This window comes from Lissotriton helveticus, chromosome 1_1 (genome assembly GCF_964261635.1).
Source record: "Lissotriton helveticus chromosome 1_1, aLisHel1.1, whole genome shotgun sequence".
In the NCBI taxonomy this organism is placed as follows: domain Eukaryota; kingdom Metazoa; phylum Chordata; class Amphibia; order Caudata; family Salamandridae; genus Lissotriton; species Lissotriton helveticus.
Genome location: NC_136057.1, coordinates 312,302,530 through 312,327,801, shown reverse-complemented (window position 1 = coordinate 312,327,801; position 25,272 = coordinate 312,302,530). Strand labels below are relative to the sequence as shown.

General features: G+C 45.0%; 1 protein-coding gene across 1 annotated transcript in view; it reads left to right on the top strand.

Annotated features, from left to right (window-relative positions):
* The window catches only part of SLC13A4 (solute carrier family 13 member 4), a 242,910-nt gene that overhangs the window by 129,106 nt on the left and 88,532 nt on the right, over nucleotides 1-25,272 (top strand). The window contains exons 5-8 of the mRNA XM_078647303.1: nucleotides 3,201-3,255; nucleotides 7,509-7,548; nucleotides 15,043-15,117; nucleotides 15,678-15,859. Coding sequence (XP_078503429.1) covers nucleotides 3,201-3,255; nucleotides 7,509-7,548; nucleotides 15,043-15,117; nucleotides 15,678-15,859 — 352 coding nt within the window. The remainder of the gene's footprint in view (nucleotides 1-3,200; nucleotides 3,256-7,508; nucleotides 7,549-15,042; nucleotides 15,118-15,677; nucleotides 15,860-25,272) is intronic.

Sequence of the window (25,272 nt, the reverse complement as noted above, 5' to 3'; positions counted from 1 at the left end):
TAGTAACTTCTCTTGTTTTTTAGATTGTTCTAACTGTGGGGATTCAGTTTCTTTCCATATTTTGGAAATGCATGTCCTAAAAATATCTGTATTTTCTAGTCCAGTTCACAAGTATAGCACAGTCTTCATCTAGTGCTGTGAGCTTCTTGAGTATGTTTAAACACAAGACTATCATCCCTGTGGTTTAGATGAGGCTTATGATCTTCCTAATTATCTTTTGGAAAGTTTTGACAGCAGTTGGTATTCCAAAATGATGTGCCTCATTTATGAGTTTTTGCCATAGGGCAGCGCCGCAAGCCTTCCTGCAGCGCAGCGCTACGACAAAAGAAAAGGGCAGTAATGCGCGTACCTATAAGATAGGACGCATTTCTGTCCTTTACCCCTGTGCTGGCGCACAATGGGCTGTCGTGCGCCAACACAGGCACCTTTGCACTTTTTTGTTCAGGAGGTACACCTTCCTGCACAAATCAATGTACTCACTTTCTTCCATCATGTATAGACTTTTCATATTGTTACTATCTGGCAAGGTATTTTCAGTTTCTTCAGGGTCTAAACTTTCTATTTGTCTGATTTACTGTGTATTTCACTTCATGTGTTTATGTTTTGTGTACTCTTTTATTTTTGATGCAGATCTCTAGTTCCGCACACACTCGCGAGATGCTGTTGTTTTCCACACTTACAGAATTGTTGTCATTGAGCTTGGCAGGTTCCTGATAGCGGCTATGACAAACAATATTTATAATAGTCTTCTTGCCAGGATTTATCTACATTGTTTTCTTTTGTCTTTATTTTTCGAACCCTACCATTTTGCTTCTTCCAAATTTCGTTCTTCTGGAAGGCATTTTAGCTTTTATTTATGTTCTTGCTAACTGCAAAATTTCTTTCAATAATAGTGGTACCTTCAATAATTTTACTCTGAATGTAGTCAATTGACATCCTTGAATTATATGTAGTCTGATTGCTTCCTCGTTGTAGAGTTTGGGAAAGTCATGAAGTGTTACTAATTTCCTTAGTGGTGTTACAAAATTATCCATTGTTTCATTTTCTTCTTGGTAAACTGTATTGAAAACATACCTCTCGTAATCTATGTTTCTTTGAAGGTCATCCAGTGAGTTAGATATTTAAATATTCCCTCATACATTTGTGTTTGTTCTGTTGGAAACGTATCTAACGTTTCCCTACATCAGCACCTACTAGATTTATTAACAGATCTATTGCTTGTTCGTCATTACATCTTTTGAATGTTGCTTGTAAGAAATGCTGATATCTGTGCCTCCATTTTTCCCATGACAAGACACCCAGATGATGGACGGAATGCAGAGCAAATCAAACATTCACCCCTGTCAATAGATCTGTGTTAAATCCATTGTTCCTTTGCTCACCATGCCACCCCAGTTTAGAACCAGCCGTATGCAAATTAGTCTTGACCCTGTGCCTCATGGGCACAGTCCAGCCAGAACTGCCAAGCCAGGACCTCCCTGCACAGGAAACACACGTCCTGGGACTGGTTTCAGGGCATCACCCCTCATCAGCCAGGCTAGCTTGAATCCAGTGACACAGTGAGCCCGGGACCCATCTTGGACCTAATGTTTGAGTGTCAGACTTGTCAAAAGTAGAAAGTATTCAGAATATATTGATTAATATGCTTTCTTCTTCATTTTGTCTTACATTCAAAGGTCTTGGTGTCAAGTTTCCTAAAGAGGCTGTTGCTTTATTGTCATTTGGAGGTTCTGTTTGATGAATCTTCATGAAACTTAAAAATAAAAGTTCATCTACCTCAGCTTCTTCCTTGAAAATTTCAGGTTGATCTGTTAAGGGGGGCCCCAAAACATTATTTCCCCATGCAAGTTCTATAGGGGTTTATGTATAGTGCTACAACTGAAATGGCTAAATGTATTTACACCAAATTTAGCAGAACACTAGATCTTTACACAGAAAGAAAGCTTTTTTAATTTTGTGTAAATCCATTAAGTCGTTTTATTAGAAATTGAGGTTAAATTTTACGTACATCTGGATGGTTTGGTTCGCAGAACACTTATGGGAGTCCGATGGCCACAGAACTTTAAATAATAGAGCATTGTGATTTGCTTGGGGGTCCTCTTTTTCTGTGGACCGTCTCACTCCTGCAGGAATGAGAAGCTTCCGCTAGCCCAGTGGGAGATTGCGCTCTGATTGGCTGGCCAGAACATGAGGAGAAATGTTGTGGCCACCATTACAGGACATGGGGACTCAGTCATCGTGTCATAAAAAGCTTTTTATATATAAAGGGTAGGGGTGCCCAGAATCCCTGGACCTTGTAGGAGGGTCCCAGAGGGACCCTCCCTTGGCCTAATTAAAAAAGAAATTGGAGGTTGCTGCTTTCCTGACGGACTTTCCCGGGGGCCAGTGGGACTCCCCTGCTCCCGGGAGAGTCCCAGGGAAGTACAAGAACAGCGCTGGCTTCCACGCGAGTCCTGTAGAATTCTAAATTCATTAAAAAAAGAGAGGTATAAGTGTTTTGGTGGTTTTGCCCCTTACAGGCAGTTAGCCAAAGGCCGTGCATGTCGGGGATGGCACGAAGGCCGTTTATGTAAATATCCTCCACTTTATTCTCCATCTCCTTTGTTGGACTCGAAAAGTTGCAGCCTCCCTACGACTGCATGTAGGACAGCCTGTATGAAACCCAGAAATGCATTCTGGGTCTCTATTTACAGTTTGCACCTCTTGACAACCTGTTTCCAATTTGTGGTAAATTGCTCATGGAAAAAGGACATTCGGAATCGATTCTGTATTTGTGAATCTTTGATACATTGAAATAGCGATTTCTTAATTCAGATTCAAAAATAAGAAATCACTATTTAGAAATGTTACAACACTCCGAATGGACTTTAGTACATGATAAATGCTCTTTTTACCATTTTGTTAACCAGTTTACCGTTGGATAAAGAATGCGTAATTTTTAGGACTTATTTCTCTTTGTACCTTAATATACTTCCCCTTGGAGTGTATATCCCATGTTTTCACCTTCTCAGCCCCCACTGCACGAATGCTTTTTTGAGTGTTTTTACACAGGTTGCCACTTTTTTAAAGTCGTATCATCTTGAGCCCTTAACCTTGATAATTTTAGCCCTAATTCCCTGATTCCCCATTCCATGGCTAGTAAACCCATTTGTGTCCGGCTTCCCTGTATCATTAACATTTTAACTCTGATTTCTCCACAGGTCTGCATGAGAAGACTGGGCAAGCCAGCATCGAGTTCATCTTTATCAATGAAGAGTAAATTTTAAATTTTTTATTTGGGGTATTTATAGGTTGCAAATATAACTTTGGGAGGGAGGAGTGCATTGTACATACCAAGAGATATATTGGACTTCATGTTCGTTAGCGATGTATAGATCATACAGTCAGATGGATTTAAAATATCCAGCCATATAGATGAAGCCAATGGAACTTGATTACAGCTGGGGTGAAGTGAATGAATTTGTGTTGACCTGAAATTAGACAATGTATAGCACGTAGAGAAAACTCTGAGCGAATAAGAGGACTCAGGAGGTCCTGTCAGGAGGGATTTTCATCATCAAGGTCAGATGGCCTTAAACTAGTGCTGGAGAAAGTAGTGGGTTTCCTTTCTGGAGCAAAGAAAGTTGATGCCGAGAGATTTTTGTTCTTTGCAATGTGGGTCTTAAAGGAAAGCTAAGTGTGAATGTGGAATCCAAGGGAGTGATATTGAGAGTACTTCAAGGTGCCCTGAGGCATATTCATATATGTTCGCTGTGCTTGGTCTCCTAGAACCACCATTTCAGGTTTGAGAGGTTTAAACTTCAGGCAGACAGTGGACATCCGTATTGTATAAGGAAAGCCTGGGCCGGAGTTTTTGGATGCTACTGGCTAATGATCCTTTTTGACAAATTGGCTAATCACGACCACACTGATGTTTGTTGTGACCCAGGTGGTTTAATTGGCCTATGGGCATTCCATGCAGAGAGAGATTGAAAATTATGTATATTTGCTTGGAACATTTATTGACTGCACAGGTGGCAGCAAGACAGGGATAGGATCATCTGGGCATACTGGTGACAGCTCTCCAGAAAGGAGATGAACCAGTACAGGAGCTGGTCCTCGATGCCGAAGAGCAGGGAGGGAATGGCAAGGACATCCGATGATCTGCTGTCTTCAAGGCCACCATGAGGTCTCGTAGAATGAGGACGTATGGCTCTTTGTTGTCCAAGAGTCAAAGGGCATTGGTGTTCAATTTGTCTGCAATGAAATGAAATGGGCGGCAGCCAGGTGTGGTGATCTAGTCAAAAGGGAGATACCTTTGTCAAGTAGTTACCGAGATTGATGCAATAGTTATAGAGATGGATGTTTTTTATAGAGGAGAGGAAGATCTCAGTGCCGAGTAGCACACATATGTCGTTTATGATGAGAGCTATTTTTAGGTCGAGCAGAGCGTTGCAGCGCATTCGCTGCTTGCTTTGGGAGGCATGCTGTATTCAGTATAGCGTGGAAGCTTCGAGGAAGCTCTTCCCACTCTCCACCCATCTTTTTCATTGCTTAGGTCCTAAATGCTGCCTTCCGATTGGTTTTAGGCTTGTTAGTCCCCCCTCATGACGGCAGTGTCATCATTTTTGTATCCTTCCATGGCTACTGGCCCCTTTACTTCAAGCACTATTTTCTTCTCATGCCCCCGCCCCCCACAGTCCATGACTTCTCGGCTCACTCTCGTTTCCAATGCAATAGGTCTAGCAGAAATGCGAGTCCTATTGCATTGCAAATGCTTATTTTTTCTGGGAACAATTTCAAGATATACCAACGGATGGTGGAATCCACAAAGGCAGTTGCTCTGAACAATGCCAGTATGTTAGGGAAAACTGTGAGGGCTGTAGAAAGAGGGCCATAGAGAAGTGAGGCAGAATAGAATGTGAAAAAGTTAAAGATGTAATTAAATGCCTTCGAAGTCAGACTCCCTCAAAAACACTTTTGCACAGTATAAGTATGGTTTGAAGAAGCACAAAGAGTTTGGAGTTCGGAAACTGTGGAAGAACCTACTGTACAAACTATTGTTCGGCTGATAAACTAAGAGTAAACCACTAGGAAAATGGCATACTAGTCTCTTATGTACACAATCATATACATAGCAAACTATATTGTTGCATGATAATTAATAGCTATGGGCGATGGTACAAACCATTGTTGCAGACCTTAGGGTGGTAGTGAGTGGAGGAGTACTTTTCTTGAGTAGAGGGGAACTTTCCTAGAGTGCAGAGAGTTTTCCAAGAGTGAAGGGGTGCTTTCCTAGTGTGAAATAGGGCTTTCCTAGAGTGAAGGGTGAAGGAGTGCTTTCCTAGAGTGAAGGAGTGTTTTCCTGGGGTGAAGGAGTGCTTTCCTAGAGTGAAGGAGTGTTTTCCTAGAGTGAAGGAGTGCTTTCCTAGAGTGAATGAGTGCTTTCCTAGAGTGAAATAGGGCTTTCCTAGAGTGAAGGAGTACTTTCCTAGAGTGAAGGAGTGCTTTCCTAGAGAGAAGGAGTGCTTTCCTAGAGTGAAGGAGTGTTTTCCTAGAGTGAAGGCGTGCTTTCCTAGAGTGAAGGAGTGCTTTCCTAGGAGTGCTTTCCTAGAGTGAAGGAGTGCTTTCCTAGAGTGAAGGCGTGCTTTCCTAGAGTGAAGGAGTGCTTTCCTAGGGCGAAGGAGTGCTTTCCTAGTGTGAAGGAGTGCTTTCCTAGAGTGAAGGCGTGCTTTCCTAGAGTGAAGGAGTGCTTTCCTAGAGTGAAATAGGGCTTTCCTAGAGTGAAGGAGTACTTTCCTAGAGTGAAGGAGTGCTTTCCTAGAGTGAAGGAGTGCTTTCCTAGAGTGAAGGAGTGCTTTCCTAAAGTGAAGGAGTGCTTTCATAGAGTAAAATAGGGCTTTCCTAGAGTGAAGGAGTGCTTTCCTAGGGTGAAGGAGTGCCTTCCTAGGGTGAAGGAGTGCTTTCCTAGAGTGACGGAGTGCTTTCCTAGGGTGAAGGAGTACTTTCCTAGAGTGAAGGAGTGCTTTCCTAGAGTGAAGGAGTGCTTTCCTAGAGTAAAATAGGGCTTTCCTAGAGTGATGGAGTACTTTCCTAGAGTGAAGGAGTGCTTTCCTAGAGTGAAGGAGTGCTTTCCTAGAGTGAAGGAGTGCTTTCATAGAGTAAAATAGGGTTTTCCTAGAGTGAAGGAGTGCTTTCCTAGAGTGAAGGAGTGCTTTCCTAGGGTGAAGTAGTGCTTTCCTAGAGTGAAAGAGTGCTTTCCTAGAGTAAAATAGGTCTTTCCTAGAGTGAAGGAGTGCTTTCCTAGGGTGAAGGAGTGCTTTCCTAGAGTGAAGGAGTGATTTCCTAGAGTGAAGGAGTGATTTCCTTGAGTGAAGGAGTGCTTTTCTAGAGGAAAATAGGGCTTTCCTAGAGTGAAGGAGCGCTTTCCTAGGGTGAAGGAGTGCTTTCCTAGGGCGAAAGAGTGCTTTCCTAGAGTGAAGGAGTGCTTTCCTAGAGTAAAATAGGGCTCTCCTAGAGTGAAGGAGTGCTTTCCTTTCCTAGAGTGTAGGAGTGCTTTCCTTTCCTAGAGTGTAGGAGTGCTTTCCTCCTTATATTCTTCTGCTTGTAAAGTAATATAGATGGAATAGCAAAATGAACAAGACGAAATGTTGCAATGAATGCAAGTCCTTGGTTTCCAGATTCAGGCAGGATTCTAATAAGTAACAACCATTGTCAGTCAGTTTGTCCATGATAAGCGTGCAATATTTTGTTTTATTTATTTGTTTTGCTTTCACATGCATCAGACGTTTAAGGTTTAAATTGGAAGAAAAAGTAAAAATTCTGCCTTTTAAATGTGGCGTTCAAGTGTTTGCAGTGAAACATAAGTAGGCAAGGAAGCGGGCGGTCTTTTTGGAATGGTATTGTGCATGCATTGTCATTGTTTCACAATTCCAAGATGGCCATTGCATTTTGTTGGAACACAGTGGCCATCTGATAAAACAATGGTAAAAAATGATAAAGTATGTAGAATTCCATTCCAGAATGGCTGACTGCTTGTCAGGCTAGGGCTACACATGATGCAGCTCTCTGCAAGGAACAGTGTAGGAAGAGAGCAGTCCTGTCTCATTGTTGAGGGAGCTGTTGGGCACAAAAAAAATTGTCAAAGCCATAAAATAAGGAACAAATATTTTAAAAATAATATGAACAAAAAAGACTGACCCGCTGCAAGCCACACCAACCATGGCTATTGTTCCCACTTGGCCGTTTCTTTATCAGCCTGGTCTGGATAAGTGTGGGACAATAAGTAAGGTGGCAATCTAGCATTAGCCATGAAGTGCACTCCTTTTCAGGTGAATGTGCACATATGATTTGCTTACAATGCTGTCACAAAATTGTAAGAAGAAAAATAAAAAGTAGAATGGTTGAAAGCAGAGGAAACGAAACAGGAACCAAAGAGGAGAAAAAAGTTAAGTAGGTGGAAAAGAAATCCAGTGTCACGATATGAAGGAATAATAATAATAATACAAATTTGTTTTACTGTTTTTTAGTGCTACTGCCAAGGACTTGAGCACGTTAATGCAAGCCAAGGTAGGTTGGTCAGCAGTCCCATTCTTTTCATAGAATTCTTTGAGGAAGGCGAGTTTTATGCGCTTTCACAGGGATAGAACAGGCATATCGACTAGCCAAGAGGTATGGTGCAAACATCTTATTCTACTTCTATCAAGCAAGATGGTGACATGGTGAGCTTGTCTGTGTGCTCGTTCTGTTGGGCCTCCCAGCAGCCTTTAACACCTCAGCTATGGCTTTTTGATTTTTAAGTTAGAAAAGATTGTGGTCTTTTCACAAAAGACTGTGGTCTTTTCACATAATAAGTCAAAATAGGCTCCGGCTCTCTCCTCTCAAACTCTTTCAAATCACTTTTGGCTTATCTCAGAGATCTGCTCTTGCTGCTACATTTAATGCTTGTATGACGGTGCAACGCAGGTAAAGACATCGTATGCCTTTACCACGCATTTTTTACCACGCATGTTTTTACCATGAGCATGCTTTTACAACGCATGCCATTACCACGCATTGTTATATATATAAAAACAATGTATTTGTGAGGGGAGACGCCCCACACCCCCAGCTTACCTTAAATGCATGGTAAAGGCATGCATTGTTAAAGGCATGCATGTGGTAAAAATATGCGTGCTAAAGAATGCGTTGTAAAGGTACAACGAGGTAAAAACCTTGTTGTAAAAGGCTGTTTCCCCTTTTTAATTGTTACACATCCCGACTTGGAAACGTCTTTAAAACTCAGAACATGAATATTCAAATAAATGCAGTGGACACAAGACATATCTGACCCTAAATAACAATATACGGCTAGAACTCAAGATGTTAACTCCAGATATCAGATACAAAATTTAAGTCATCTGAACGTTAGTTGACTCAATACTATGGAATCTGAAATACTTCTCCTGGGACCACTCAAACCTACAGCTCTCCCTGTCATCAAGGCAGGAATGCTGGGACCCACATCAGTGTCCACACAGAAGATAGACAGCCTTTGTGTTCTGCGACCTTTCAAGTGGACAAAGTCACCATAACTGTGTTCTATCATCCATGTTTGTTACACAGCGCACTCTCTTTATGGTAATAGGGTTCTGCTTGGGCTAGTGCAATCCAATCTATATGGGACTACCACTAGAGACATGTTCAGGGCACCAGAGAGCACAGAACCTTGTTTGTTGGTTCATTTTAGGCTTATAAACAATTTGATCACATCACACCTGCTTGAAAGGTCTCCGTTTGTCAGAGCTGTAGACACTAGCTTTAGTAAATATATTTCTTGATCATTTGAACAAATTAGTGTAGCACACTGGATAACAATGAAAATGGAAAGTCAAGGACTAGAAAAATGGAGTCTACCGAAATGGAGAGAGAGGTGGAAACTATGCCACTATGTAAAAAGAAATCTGAAGTAGGATCCTCGATTGCCTTTTGAGTTCAAGTAAATAATGCAAACCTTGTGAGAACTAAAGAAACTGTGTTTGAAGAAATTATGAAAAGAGAGAGAAATTCCATGGAAGAATACTCTCTCAGTTGTTGCAGAGGTAACAATGGCATCCTAGTTAGTCCAGGAGGGTACCTGGGTAACATGTATGATAAATGAAAACAGTGTTTTTCTTGGAATACAAATATTCAAACTACCAACAAATCAATTATATCAATAAATGATTCTAAATTCAGTATGAGCATTATGTTATCAGAAAGTGAGAGACAGAAACAGAAACAGTCCAGTGGAATAATTGTATTCCCAGAAAACTTCACTACAGACCAATAAGTAGCGTATTTTGTGCTCAGAAAGTGATCCACACAGTCTTTAAGAAAGGTTATACAATGTGAATTAACCCTTTCCATGCTGATGATGGCCCCCGGCCGTCATGCATCATGGTGGGCGTGTGCTGAAGACGGCTGGGGGCCGCCATGAACCCGCCCACTGTTTAAAAGTTTTTAACCAAGGGGTTAATATCATTATCAGAGACGTGCTGTGTGAGTTGCACCACAGCATATTGTTCAATACCTCTGACCAGGAACACCAGATCTGAGAGAGGATGAAAGTTGTTAAGATACCTTCCTTCAGCTGATGATTTCAGTCACTCCATGTGCAAGAGAGAGGTTGACTAGTATTTATTAGATAGAGGCACTGGGCTGAGAGCACTGCAAGTGTGAGTGATGCAGTGATTATATAAGCTCCATTAACTAGATGGCACTTCACTATGATGTTGACATTCCTGCAGCCATAGGCTTTAGAAGAAGGGTTGCGGGGGTACTACAGCCAACATAGCAGTAAAGATACGAAAACTTTGGGTACAGGATGAGCCCGGTGCTCGATTCCCAGAGAAACCGGTCACCTAACCAGTTAGTTACCCCAATGGGAAAATATACTTGTTTGTCTGGGATATAAATCAATGTCCAATGCCAACGGCCATCTAAGTGTGTAGTTATTCCAATATCAGCACCCGGATGAAAAACATATTTTCTGTATACAAGCACAGCCAACATGTTGTTAGCAACTCGGTCACTTCTTCAGGGCTGTTCAAAGATCAAAAAGGACCAATACAGCCAAACATAACATACAACATTAAGTAACATATCAGTCTTAAAATGTTGATTCTCTCCAACTTAAGGTATGCTCATAAGGCCATATTACAGATCTTTACTGCCCATAATGAAAAAACAAACAGTAAATGAATTTGTCTAATATAGTGTTTTTTTTGTTGCTATTTTCTTTCGGAATACACTATAATACCGTTGGAACAATAGTGTCTGTCTTATAAGACGTTGAATTGATTCACACCTTTGGGTAAGTGGTTTTAGTGGAACAATTTTGAGAATTGGATTAGGTGTTTTTGGCCATTTTTAGATTGTCTCTCCCTACTATGGATTGCATCTAAAGGGGTTCTTACATTCGCTTGGGAGGCTGAAGACAAAACGTGTGTGAATGTTGGCTTGAAATTCATGTCAAGAATCTTTCTTCCAATGCATCTTTGAATTTAGGCCACTCAACCATTTCTAATCAGATACCATCAATTTTCTACATTTTTGTATTCAAAGAAGCGGGATAATTCAAACATGCAATCACTGCTGCAACGTAATGTTTTACTGGGGGGATTCTCTGTACAATATTATGTTTGTTTTTTCAATATGTAGAGTAAAGATCTGTAATATGGTCTTATGAGAATACCTTAAGTTGGTGAGAATAACTGTACTGTTATTTCATTATGTTTGGCTGCATTTGTTAATGCTATCGTTTTTAATCTTTTAACAGCCCTGAAGAAGCGACTGAGTCGCAAAACACATGTTGGCTGTACTTATGTACAGAAAATATATTTATTTTTTATCTTGGTGCTGATATAGGAATAAGCTACACAATTAGATGACTAATTAACTGATGATGTTGTACATTGATTTCGATCCCAGACAAACAAGATATTTTCTCAATGTCAGTAAATATTGCTACCTATTCTTTTAAAAAGGATATTGGTGTGTTTTTGTTTCCTCTAGCTGCAAACTGCGAGGATTTTGTAAACTGAAATGTGTGACAATCTTGCTGGAAAGACTGTAGGATGGTATTTTTTCTAACACAACAGAATTTAAATACTTGTAAAGGATCTGAACAAATATTTCAAAATGTATCCACAGCAAAGCAAGCATAAATGAGACATATTTTAAATCTGAAGTGTAATTAAAACAAAGATTTTAATAGGATTAAAACAAATTAAAACACTTTACTTGGGGATGCACAAATGATAAATATTCGCTGAAACTCGTTATCAGCACATTATCGTTTGCGTGCTCCATTGTTTTATCAGTCAAACTGTATGTCTAGTGTACATTTCAATGGAAAGTGGCTTCCTGTAAATGACAGTGCAATCCTACCCCATGCTTTAGTAACATATTTGCAATAAAGTGCTCCAAAATTCAACATCAGCTACATATCACACCCTTACCACTCTCCTGCTAAATTGGCTTGACTCATTTGCTACACTTGTTCTTTGTGTGATGCTTAGATTTACACAATCCCTATGACTTCTGTGATGTAACATAGATGGCAACACCCCCACTCCAATTGTTTCAGGACCAGTGTGTTGGATAGCATTTTCTTCTGAACGGCAACAAGTTAAAGAACATCAGGTGTAACAATTCAAACCAATCAAAGCTGCACTGACTTTTTTGTATAAACCGAGTCTGCTCACAGTTATTCAAGTACTGTATTTGAATAAATGAATGCACTGGACATAAAGGGTCTCATGCACGAAGAGTTTTAAAGGTCTCAAACCTCTAGATTTGGTAAATTTGAGGATTTGTGATCACTAAAACACTTTGGAAAAGTACTAAACCCAATTAACAATTCAGAAAATGTTTTATGAATCATTTAATGGGTTAAGCAAACAATAAGGAATAGGTCTTTTGAAGTGACAAGTTTAGGGCGTTCCTTCCAAATAACAATGCTTTATGGTATATATTAATGTTTGGTGACCAAAATCTGGTCACAAAACATTAATATTTTGCCACCAACCCAAAGGGGGTGGTAAGCCATTTGCTAACGGGAACGCGTCCCTAAGGAACTCCTTCCCCTTTGTGAATATTAACAAAAATGTTTTTTAGGAGTAAGCAGTGGTCCGTTGGCAAAGAGGAAAAACGAGGAAAAGAGGAGGAATAAAATATTTCTCCTATTTACGCCAGCTTCAGAGAGGTGCAGGATCTTGGTCCAAATTTTTGTAGATATAGATTTGCATCCCCATTTCACCAATCAATCAATCAAACATTTGTAGAGCGCACTATTCACCCGTGAGGGTCTCAAGGCGCTACAGTGCTGCTACTGCTCGAACAGTCAGGTCTTGAGAATTCTCCTGAAGGTCAGCAGGTCCTGGGTCTGTCGCAAGTTGATGGGGAGGGTGTTCCATGTCTTGGGACGAGTGGGAGAATGATATTCCGCCGGTGGTTGTTCAGTGGATACGTGGAACGGTGGCGAGGTCAGCGGAACGAAGCTGGCGGTTCGGGGTGTAGAAGGTGAGTCGTTTGTTGAGGTAAGTTGGTCCGGCATTGTGGAGTGCTTTGTGAGAGTGTGTAAGGAGCTTGAAGGTGATCCTCTTGTTGACGGGGAGCTAGTGCAGGTCTCTCATGTGGGCAGTCATGTGGCTGTGGCGGGGGATGTCGAGGATGAGGCGTGCGGAGGCGTTCTGTATGCGTTGAAGTCTTTTCTGGAGTTTGGCCGTGGTTCCCGCGTAGAGGGCGTTGCCGTAGTCCAGCCTGCTGATGACGAGGGCTTGGGTGACCGTCCTTCTGGTATCGGTGGGGATCCATCTGTAGATCTTGCGAAGCAGCCGGAGGATGTTGAAGCAGGAGGAGGAGATGGTGTTGACTTGCTGGGTCATTGATAGTGATGAGTCCAGGATGAACCCCAGGTTGTGTGCGGGGTCGTGGGTGTCGGTGTAGCTCCCAGCATGCCCGGCCACCAGGAGTCGTCCTAGACGGAGGGGGTGGAGCCAAGGATGAGGACCTCCGTCTTGTCAGAGTTCAGTTTCAGGCGACTGTTCTTCATCCATTCGGCGACGGCCTTCATTCCTTCATGGACGTTGGTTTTGGCGGTGGCGGGGTCCTTGGTGAGAGAGAGGATCAGCTGGGTATCATCGGCGTATGAGATGATTTTGAGGTTGTGTGATCGGACGATGTTGGCAAGAGGTGCCATGTAGATGTTATCAAGGGTCGGGCTGAGGGATGATCCTTGGGGTACGCCGCAGGTGATCTTGGTGGCTTCGGATAGGAATGGAGGGAGGCGGACTCTTTGGGTTCTGCCAGTGAGGAAGGAGGTGATCCAGTCCAGGGCTTTGTCGCAGATACCTGCGTCGTGGAGGCGTGTGCGTAGGGTGTGGTGGCAGACTGTGTCGAAGGCGGCCGAGAGGTCCAGGAGGATGAGGGGCGCGGTTTCGCCGCTGTCCAGCAGGGTCCTGATGTCGTTGGTGGCGGTGATGAGGGTGGTTTCAGTGCTGTAGTTTCTGCAGAATCCGGATTAGGATGAGTCCAAGGTGTTGTTTTCTTTGAGAAAGCGGGTCAGTTGCCTGTTGACAATCTTCTTGATGACCTTTGCCAGGAACAGGAGCAGGGAGATGGGCCGGACGTTCTTTAGGTCTTTTGGGTCCGCCTTGGGTTTCTTGAATAGGGCGATGATCTGTTGAGGATCATCCGGAGTTGGAGTGTGATGATGGAGCTTGCTTTGTTGAAGATGTTGTGAGGGCAGGGGTCGGATGGTGAGTCAGAGTGGATGGTGTTTATGATTTTGATGTTGTTGTTGACGTGGTGCCAGGAGAGCAGGAGGTCGGTGTGGCTGGGGGGCGGTGAGTCTGAACTGTCGGTGGCTGTCGGGGGGTTCTGAGCATTGAAGCTGTTGTGCATGTCTGCGATCTTGCGGTGGAAGAAGGTGGCTAGGGAGTCACAAATGTCTTGCGATGGCGGGATGTCATTAAAGCTGGAGCTGGGGGTGGCGAGTTCCTTCACGATGTTGAAGAGCTCTTTGCTGTTGTGCGCATTGTTGTTGATGCGTTCCTTGAAGGAGGTCCTTTTGGCAGTTCGAATGAGTTGGTGGTGCTTGCGCCTGGCATTCTTGAGGGCTGCATGGTTGTCCTGTGTCTGTTTGTGGCGCCACATCTTCTCGAATCTTCGGCAAGTCTGCTTGGATGCCTGGAGGTCAATGGTGAAATAGATGGCCCTTCTTTTGATGTGTCTGTTTGAGGGTTTCTTGATCGGGCGAGAGTGTTGGTGCAGTCCTCGATCTATTGTCTGAAGTTGCGGGCGGCTGTGTCGGTGGGGTTGGCTGGTGGGTCTCGGGTGAGGGTGTTGATTAGCTGGCCTTCGGTGATCTTGTTCTAGCTGTGGTCGGGGATTCGTTGCAGGTGGTTGTGCGTAGTGTGTTTCTCGAAAGATTCAGCTGTGTTTGGTCCAGTGGTCCAGTGGAGTTCGGTGATGTGGCTGTAGGTGACGTGGTTGCTTGCGGAAAAGATGGGGTCGAACGTGTGACCGGCGGAGTGGGTGGGTGTCGTGACGAACTGTTTGAGTCCGAGGTTGGCGAGGTTGTCGGGCAGGCTGATGGAGTTGTTGGCGAGGTCTCCGAGGAGGGTGTAGTCTGTGGATGCAAGGGTGTGCGTGCTGACGACATCAATGATGGAGTCGCTGAACTGTGGCTGGGGACCCAATTCATAGATGGATGCATGGGATCGCCCGGGCACCCCCATGGAACGCCTCTTTGACGCAGAGTAAAGCAAATGTACATTAAAAAACGAACACAAACCCAAAATAACACGTTTGTAAATCTGTACACTTGTCTTTCCATAGGTACTCTAAATGAGTTTGTTGCAAGTTGCTCAAAAGAGTGGGTTGTTCCTTCCGTATTATCAATAGATAAAAGTGTCATATTATTAAACTTCCTGAAATGTGCAGCCTGTAAATGTTTTATAAACCTGAACCACCCGATCATTTGTGAGATGATTCTAGCGCAGTGGGATAAAGTTTTTAAGACATTTATTTCTATTACAGAATCTGAATGGATTGCACATGATGAATCCAGTGGGAGCTAGGCCGCCACTTGCCAGTGGTCAGCCACAGACTCAGGTGAGAAGGTTACTTGACAGAGTGGATACTATTAGTCCTATTAGTCAGCATATGCTGTGACTGTGACTGGTTAACTATGTGTTCTTATTCTATAAATAAGTGAGCATGATTTAGTATCCTTTTAATAGATTAGCTTCTCTGAAGATGGGTATATCATTCGGACTGTGGACAGTTGTTTAGCAATTTGGCTGCCTGTGTACAAAGGATCTGTCATGCTCTTTATTTTATTTAGTGTGTGACTATCTTTGTGTAGTCGATGGTTGCAAACATTCTCTCCAACTGCTCTCTGACTGCCTGTGTAAGTGCCACTTCTGAAATATTCTCAATTGATTTTGTCATCTCTTCTTAGACACCCTATCACACTGTGTCTCTCCAGCTGCCTCTACTACTCTGCTCTCTCTAGCTGGGTTTATAGAATTGTTTCCTTCACATGTGCCTGCTTGTTGGCTCTCTTTGGCTCGCTTTTTGTGGCAGTTAACAAAGTACAGATGCTCTGAGCCTTACAAACATGTACAAATAGGACAAGGTTACCACAGAAATCATATTTCTCCTTTTTTCAGATCTTGGTCTTACCTCCTCCGGCCACCTGTAAGTTGGATCAACAGCAAAAGTATAAATCCCAGCGTGATCACATGGTCTGCAAGTGCCTGTCGCTCAGCGTCTCATACGCTGCCACTATTGGGGGGCTGAGCACAATCATTGGGACCTCAACCAGTCTCATCTTCCTGGAGCACTTCAACACGTAAGAGATAACAGAATGCATCATGACAGGGGGCTTTTCAGATTATCATAGCTAGCTGCTGCTACTTTAGGGGAGTCCGCACTACTACTTGTGCTGCTTTACCTAGAATATCACAAAATGCAGAGTGATCTGGATTTCGTGCAATTTCCGCTGTCTGCTTTATCTGGTGAATAATGGAATCCACCCAGGGAAACATGCACAACCCTAGAATTGTTGTAGTAGAGATCTCAAGCCTTCTACTCTACATAATAATTCTTAGTAACAATAGAAAATTAGTTGGTAAGGATTGAACTGCTCTACCAAGGAAAACCACCATACTAAGGGCTTCATTAAGAGGTGGGCAATAACAGGATATTGGCCAAAAGATGGCCAATTTCTCACCTCCCACTGCTTGCATGAGCATCAGAGACACAGATTTTTTAATTTTCCAAAGACAGGCTCCCTCTTTGGAAGCCTGTCTTGGGAGAGAACAAAAAATGCCGACTTATATGACATTCCACAATGGCATGGCTGACCAGCATCACTCTGCAGCAAAAAAAAAGCCAACACAGCAGAAAACTCTATAAGGGCCTGATTTAGATCTCGACAGGAGCGCGACGGAGTGGGCTTCATTGGCAGTCTTCCTGCCCAATTCCCTGGCAGTCCAGCCATCCAATTTAGATGCTGGCTGGCAATGGGAGAGAAGACTGCCAGCACTTTGCTCCCCGACCCTACAGCAGGATGGCCTGCAGCAGGTGGCAGCTAGACTCCAATTTATACAAGAGTAGGCAAAGTGTTAGACTCACGAGGGGTAAAATTACGATTCATACTCCACGGAGTGCAACAGTAGGGAAACTGTTGGAGTGTGGAGGGGTAACAATTTACTATTCCCACTCCAGTCAGTGCAACAGAAAGGAAAGTGTTGCATTGCAGAGGGGTACAATTTACTATTTCCACTCCAGTCAGTGCAACAGTGGGGAAAGTGTTGGATTGCAAAGGGGTTAAATGTAACCCCAGGCGGAGCTGGCGTAGTAACACTACGCGGAGGTTCACAGTGTTGGGAAAAAAACTCCATGGAACTCCGCTCCGCTCCCCGCCTCCACACCCTAATAAAACATATTTAACGATTAATTAAAAAAGAAATAAATGTACTTACCTGTACTGCGGCGTCCCCGTACTGACCTCCTTATCCTTGCCGTCTCTCTCCTGCATCTTGCGAGCGCGCACATGCGCATTTCGTCTTAGTAATGAGCCTAAGGGTGTGCATGAGCAGTTCTCGCATGATGCAGAAGAGAGACGGCAAGGGGGAGGAGGGCAGCCCAGGGACAGTCCAGGTAAGTCCGTTTAATTCTTTTTTAATTAATTGTTAAATATTTGTTAATTTGTTAATAGCAGGGATCCTATTTAGCAGGGGGGGCTGGATATCTCCGCTCCGCTGCGGAGTCGGAGTTTTGCCCTATACTTCGCATTCTCAGTGGCGCGCAGAGTGGGCAAATCTCTGCACACTCCACTGCCGGAGCGGAGTTCTCCGCCCGCCCTTAGCAAAATGTACTACTCCCACTGCACTCTCTGCAACCATTATTCACTTCAACAAAATTAAAAAAATAAAAAACATACTAAATAGCAAAACCTATATTTCATTTAAAAATACATATTTATTACAATATTTAATACTTATAATAAATTAATACAAATATTATTATAATTAAAATACCAAACTATGGGGGCCGATTAGGATTGCGGTGAATCCGCAGCCTCCGGGCTGGCGGAAGCCACCGCCGGCCCGGAGGATGCGGATTCACCACTGCGGTGACTGAAAAGACCCCACGCCACATTAGGATGGCGGGGGGGTCCGCGGCGGACGGCAAGACCATCCGCTGCTTTTTCGCCGGTCGCCTTCACGACCGGCGGAAATAGTGCATACATATGGTGGCGGTGTCTGCGAGACACCGCCAGCCATATTATGATGCCCGCGGTCCCATGCCTTTCCATGGCGGCAATGCCGCCATGGAAAGGCATACGGTCTTTCCTTTGGGGGCCCGTTGAGGCCCCCAGGGTGAAGGGGGGTTGGGGGTGCACATGGGGGTACCTATGGTACTCCCCTGCATGTGCATGCACAAAGCGGCAGGCACCGCGCGGTGTCTGCCGCTTTGTGCATGCACATGCAAAGCATGCATTTTTAACCTTGCGGCGGGTGCTGCTTCAAGCAGCACCCGCCGCAATGTTAAATATACAGGATGTGACCGCCAGGGTGGCGGTCACATCCTAATTTCCGACGGAGGGACCGCCGCTGCCCCTGCGGACGGTTCCTCCACCTCGGGCGTGGCGAACGGACGCAGGTCCGTCCGCCATCATAATAGGCCCCTATATTCTCAGAATAATAACAACCAATAAATACAATCTTATTCTTTAAAAAGCACAACACAATTATCACTTACAATAATAAATAACATAATTCTAAAAAACTTAATGAACTATTTTTAAATCTGTTATTACTCAAATAGCTTTCTACCCTATACTTCAACAAACTACAAAACACACATCCAAAGTTAATTCTTAAAAATAATTTACACATTTTAAATAATTAAATCTTTATTAAATATTAATAATTATATTTAATTACTTTCCACCCTTTATCCATTCAAAACCAACAACCCAAACCTAATATATAAATGCAAAAAATATTAATTGAATCATTTACATAATTAACTGTCAATTAAACAATAATTATATTTAATTACCTGTCCACTCTTACCCACCTACAAATGCAGCAACTCACACCTAATATATAACATAAAGAATATCTTAATTACACATTTTCCATAATTAACAATTAAGCAATTGTTATAAATGAACATTATGTATTATTTATTATAATTAATTTCCTACACACCTTTACCGTACACAAATAACACACACAATAAGCAATTAATTTATTACACAATTTCCATAATAAATTATCAATTAAAATATTAACATTAATTACAAATTAATTATTAATTAATTATTAATAATTTATTTCCCACCCTATTCCCCTACAAAACACACAACCTGCACCTGAAAATGAATTAAAAAATATATTATACAATTTACACAAATAGTTATCAATTTAATTTAATTAATTATAATTAATTTACTTCCCACCCTGTATCCCTATAAACCCCACAACCCGCTATGGTACCAAAAGTAACTGAAAATTATAAAAATAAATTTCAAAACTGGTACAAATTTAAAAACTATATAAAAAAACATCAACAATAATTATACAACCAATTTATAACATATACAAATAAAATATATACTAAAATACATAAAAATTACTTTTAAAAGATGTTATTAACAATGATATTTTTGTAAACTATATAAATGATTTTGATATTGTTAAAATCGATATTACTTACCTTAAAATCGATATTCATGACAAAGATATTCTTGCATGTTATATTTCTGTATGACGATATTTTAAACTAGATATATATATCTGACGATATTTAATTTTCGATATTTTGTCTGAATACCCCCAAGTAGATGGGGTTAACAGTAGTCCAAGTGGCATCCAACTGTGGTCAAAATGCAAAGGGCCTAATTACGAGTTTGGCGGTCTATAGGACCACCAAACTCATGGTGGAGGTGCGGTGGCGATCGAGGACCAGTGGTCCGACCACCATATCACGAGGACGGTGGTCCGACCATGAGAGGACAGCTGCAGCTGATAGAGAGCCGCAATCCCTGGCGGCAGTCTCGAGGCCGTAATATGCTTGGTGGTGCCGCTGCAGCATAACCAAGCTTATTACAAGTTTCCAAACTGCGACCATAACTACAGCGGTGAGAAGACAAAGGGGGCCCTAGAGGGCACCCTGGTGCCTCAGGACAATGGGATGCAGGCAGGGGGACACATGTTGTACCCCCTGTATGCATGCAACTCGCTTTCCTGGACAGCATGGACTTCCGAGAAAGACATACAAACACAACAGTAGACCAAGGTCAAGCACCTACGCTCTTTTAGTTTCCAAAAAGTAATCAGAATAAGTGCAACAACTTCTGGCATCCGCTGCTGAAAGATGCCTATTTACATTAAGAGTTCAAAAAAAAAGAAAGGTGTACTTCATAGAAGTCAGGATAAATCACAGTGAAGTATTTCATAAGTTCTTCTTTTTATTGAGTTCTTGGAAAAAAACACCGGCACACAGCCAACGCGTTTTGTTCCCCAGTGCCACGGGAACTTCGTCAGGGTTTTTATTAGTATAAAGGTTCAGTAACCAGAAAGAAAGGATGTTACGTGATTGCTCATATGTGAGTCTTAGTCCCTGACGGCCACATGCATCTGGCTAAGCACAACATGCGGACATGACAATGCACAAGTACAAACCCACACTTCTGATGGGGTAGCAATGCAGGTATGGCAGGGAGCTAGAGAGTCCGTGGCACACACATTGGCATACAATTCAAGACAAAACACAGTTGGAGACAAGTGAAAGAGCGGAAACTTTATCAACAAGTGCGTGTCAGTACGGCCGAGAGAAGTGCCACGATATGCAGACCAATGCAGCAGCATGTGTGAATGAGGAACGGAGCAAAGCTCCCATTGCCACCTCGGGGGATTCCATCACCAACACTAGTTTGTGCCAACCCGCGTTGGTTGTCTGCGCATGGATGAGTCGAGGCAAAAGCAGCATGTCCACTGTTGTCTTGGGACATGTGACCAGATTCCAAACATGCAACCAGGCGTCGGGACACGTGCAATGGGTCACATCCAGTTGTGGCTGCGGTTACCTTGTCACTCGTCCATGAACGCGACTGCAGCTGCATAAGCCAACATCTCCAATGAGCGCTCGTCGTCCACCACATCTGACATGTCGTCGAAGTAATCCATCAGCTGACCTGGACAGATGTGCTGAGTCCAACCACTGGCCCCAATGTGCACCAAAGCCCAATCGGGCAGTGGCACAATGTGCTCACTGCACACGAGAACTCGTGCAATCTCCCAGGTCCAGTGTCCAGCCTGCATGCCAAACATCCATGCATGCCATATACGGGCATAACGGTGACACTCCTGGTCGGGGACCAACAGGGGGCCCACACATACATCGTAATCCAGGTCAGCTACTGTTATGTTGGAGAGGCAGACATCCATGGACCACTCGAATATGCACAAGCGACAATGTAACACAGGCTGAACGCAGGTGACGTCAGCAAGGCGAAAGCTCACCCGGTAACTGATCCGCGAGAAGGCCAACGGCAGTGCCCCCAGTACATGCAGCAGACGTACATGGTTCAGGTCCACGTGACTGGATCCGGGCATGTGTTCGGGATGGTCTGCCATGGAGTCAGTGGCTCTGCTACAAGCGGCACTGGCTTGCCCAGTGCCAGTCCTGTGGACGAAATGGCACAGCCTGGTGCAATGAGCAGTGTCTGTGTGCAACTGGTGCAGGCCTGGGGTGGGGTGGGAGTACGTGTGAAGGCCATTTCACGTACGCCAACTTCAACCAAGGACTACTTTGTGTGGGATGTGTACACGTTGGTCTCACTTCAGGCAGTGCGTAGTGTGGGAGTCGCAAGCAAATGCCATTGTATCTGTCAGGGGGTGCTGGCCACATGCCAGTTCCTGCTCAGAGCTGCAGATGTGTTACCGCCTGATAGTTCACACAAAGGACCTATCATTGGTACAGTAACTTCACCATCTGCATGCATACAGGGGATGCACAGGGCCTGGTGTGGGTGTGGTGGGATGTCTTCAACCCTGGGAACATGATGGCCTTTGAAGGTGTGGGGCCACGTGAGTGTAGGCCAATGGACGGGACAGGGCGGGCACGGGCATACAGCCCATGGCTGGCTGGGATCGCACTGCAACTGAGGCCAGGCATATGACTCATTCACCACAGGGCTGATACACAAGGCATTTGGCATGCATGTGCCAAGACCTCGTGCAATTTTGCTCTCCTACATGTCCTCGTACGTGCAGACCCGCCCTCCTGGTGCATGCTATATTGCAACATCGACTACTGTGGCCCTGGTGGCGACTACACCCCAACACAGAGATACAGTTACCACACTTCCTGCCCAGGGCCAGGTCTGAGCCGTGCCCTGCTCCCCCTGCCGATTCTGCTAACCCCTGCGTTGACCTGACGTACGCCGGACCAACACACGCTGCTTTTGCATGCAAGGGGGTGCATGAGAAGCTACATGTCCAGGGTCACTGCCAGTGCTAAGGTGACATGGTAACGTCCGCTGAAGACAGCACACTGTGATGTTGCAGGGCCCGTGCCCATCATGCTGACACAATGACCACACGGACACACTTGCTCAGATGGTGTGAATGGCTACGTGCGCGTGCGCACGGCCACATTTATTAGCAGGTGCACATACTGAGTGACACCTGTGTTGGATGTGTGTGGGGTTTGTGCACACCAGCCGGCAAGGGCTGCCTGATGTAGTCAGAAATCAACAACAGTTTACATCGCAAAGGACACAACCATTCAACCATAAAGGCCCCATGACTTCTGCTGCACAGAGTTAGTGGCCCCCGGATGCACAGCGGCCTGCAAGGACCTACCGCCACAGGACGCTGACTTGCGGGGCACTGAGGCTGGGTCACGAGTGCAGAGCAGGTTCTCGTAGACGTAAAAGGAGCTTGTCATGGAGTGTCTCGTGGAAAGTGGAAGGAGTTTCCCCAGGGCATGATGCAGAGTGCAGGACCGCGCTGAAACAGTCACAATGGTGGAGATTAATGGAACAGACACATGTCGGACACCAAGTCCAGTCCAGCATGTGAAAGATGCAGGAAACCGCCAGGCCATGGACTCAGACGCCACCAAGGTACAACCAGAAAGTGCCCATGACTCATTGCGCACAGAGTTAGTGGCACCAGTGCTGTTGGGGATGCCGCCTACGATGAGGCGTGTCCAGTGGTGTGGACTCCTCAACATCTTACCCACGACACAGTTCCACATGTGTGACCTACTGGACCGCAGTGTAGGGCTGAGGCAGCGGTCAGTGCAGGGCCAAAGACACATGGCGTTTATGAGCCCAAGACCACCGTTACAGAGGTCATCCAATATATCAGAAGAAGGGGTCCCGGACGTGACCAGCACAGAGGCAGTGGCACCGGATGCACTGCGGCCGGAACAGGCACACCGCCATGGGACGGTAACGTGCGGTGAACAGGGCTGATGGCACCAGGTCAGTTGTTGTAAGTGTTCAAACACCTCCGTGATTCTGATCCGACTTTTGTCCGGACTGAGACGCATCTTCCTCTTACTCCTCTCCGTGCATTCACTGGTGGGGACTCTGCCATTCATGAGTCGCGACTAGTGCTGGTACTCAGGGTAGGCCTGGGCCCTCATCCACGTGTGGCCGGCTGGCGTTGCACAGGGTTAGTGGCACCTCGTGTGGCCGGCTGGCGTAGAACAGGGTTAGTGACACCTCGTGTGGCTGGCTGGCGTTGAACAGGGTTAGTGGCACCTCGTGTGGCCGGCTAGCTTTGTACAGGGTTAGTGGCACCTCGTGTGGCTGGCTGGCATATGGAATTATGCCTCACTGATCAAAGAGGGTCTGGTGCTGTGGCCGATGCCACTGAATTGGCGTCACTTCCCTTCAGGACTCAGGACACAGTTCCACATGTGGAACCTACTGGGCCGCAGCAGAGGTTGCGGGACTGGTGCTTGAAGCTTGCACCAGCATGTGGTGGGCCCTGTTTGCCACATGCCAGTGTAGGCAGGTGAGCAGAGCCTCGTTGCTGCGCTGGGGCAGGCATGGCGGGTCTGGGGACTGGTGGCCCGGAGTGCAGCAGGCACTCAGGGACGCAGGCCCCGATGCGCTCGGCGCAAGACTCGTGGCGGGCTGAGAGGCACCGCCCTCGCTGACGCGTTTGCCATTCCGAATGAGAACCAAGTCTAGTGCAAGGGCTTTTTGTGCACACCCCTACACAGGCCTGGTGTACGCAGGTCCAACCCACCACGCACGTGCATGTAGGGGGGACATTACGTGCAACATTTCTGCATTCTGCCCCACAGCCTGTGGGGACATGGTAGCGTCCACTGGCCACTACACTCCATGCACCAGCAGTTGATCTCCACATGGTCATTTCCATAGTTTGCAATCTGTGGTCTGTCCAGCACCTCCATGCCACACCTGGCATTGGATAGGTTCACATTCCTTAGTCACTTGCCACCCTCGCACATGCTTGCTCCATGCCCCTCCTCACATCCTGCTATTGTGTGTCTGTGGTGCCATGCCACAGACACAATGGAGTTGTGATGTCATGTCCGGTTGGTTGGCATGTTATTTGTGTCATGTTGGATGTAGTTGTGCTGCGTGCCCATTGGCACTGTCGTGAGTTGCATGACTGTGGGCGGCAGGTGCATTTCAGGTGGGCCCACTGTCTTTGTGTATGCTGCCTCTGTGGTGTTCCAGGGGGGAGGGGGAAAGGTCCTGGGGGTTGTGCCGGGCCTGGGGTGGTTGCGGTGGGTGTTGTGGCCCTCATGGGTATCCTCGTTACATGATCATTGTCTCCATGGCATCTGTTGGTCTTCAGGTGTGGCTCTTGGCTGGGCTCCCTTTCATGCTGCAGGTAGTCGTCCTACTTTACACCAGCAATGAACAGGTGTTAATTCCCTGCTGCTACCGCGGCGTATTGCCTGTTTTTCTTTAGCATCACGGATCTGGTAGTTCGTTGTGAAAGTGGTGTTGTGGTTTTTTCATGTGTTTTTGCATGGGAACGCCTACTCTGCATCTCATTAGGGTTAGTTGGTGGTGTCCAGCTTGGAGATAAGTTTTGGGGCAGTTATCGTGGGAATACAGGCGTGTCTGCAGTTTGCACCAGCTTGTGAATGGTGCGGCTGTATCGAATAATTGTACGCTTTTTTGGGCAGCAGTAAATAGCCCTTTTTTAAGAGATGATAAACTTCCCATGTTAACCTCAAACGTGGGTAAGGAATCATGGGTACAGCATTTTTCTGCCATTTTTAATCCTGATACGGTAACGTTGCCGATAAGTTGCTCTTGGCCAGTACTTAATTTAGATATCACCTTACAGGAGGTCCTAAGCAGTATCAGGGCTAGTAAGGGCGGTAAGGCCCAGGGACCCGACGGTGTCCCAGTTGATGTATACAAGTTTGCGCCCGAGACTTGGGGGCCAGTACTAGCCAAAGTTTTTAATGCTGCTGTTCGCTATACTATTCCGTGTACCTGGTCCGAATCTATAATAGTTCCAATTCATAAAAAAGGGGACCGAGGAAACGCCAAAAACTACCGGCCAATCTCGTTGTTGGATTCGTCGGTCAAGATCATGAGCCGTGTACTCCTCGTCCGGTTGGAAGAATGGGCTGAGTCTAATAAAATAATGACAGACTGCCAATATGGGTTCAGGAAAGGGAGAGGTTGCATCGAACAATGCTTAAATCTGGAGCTACTGATTGGGAAATACACCCGTGCAA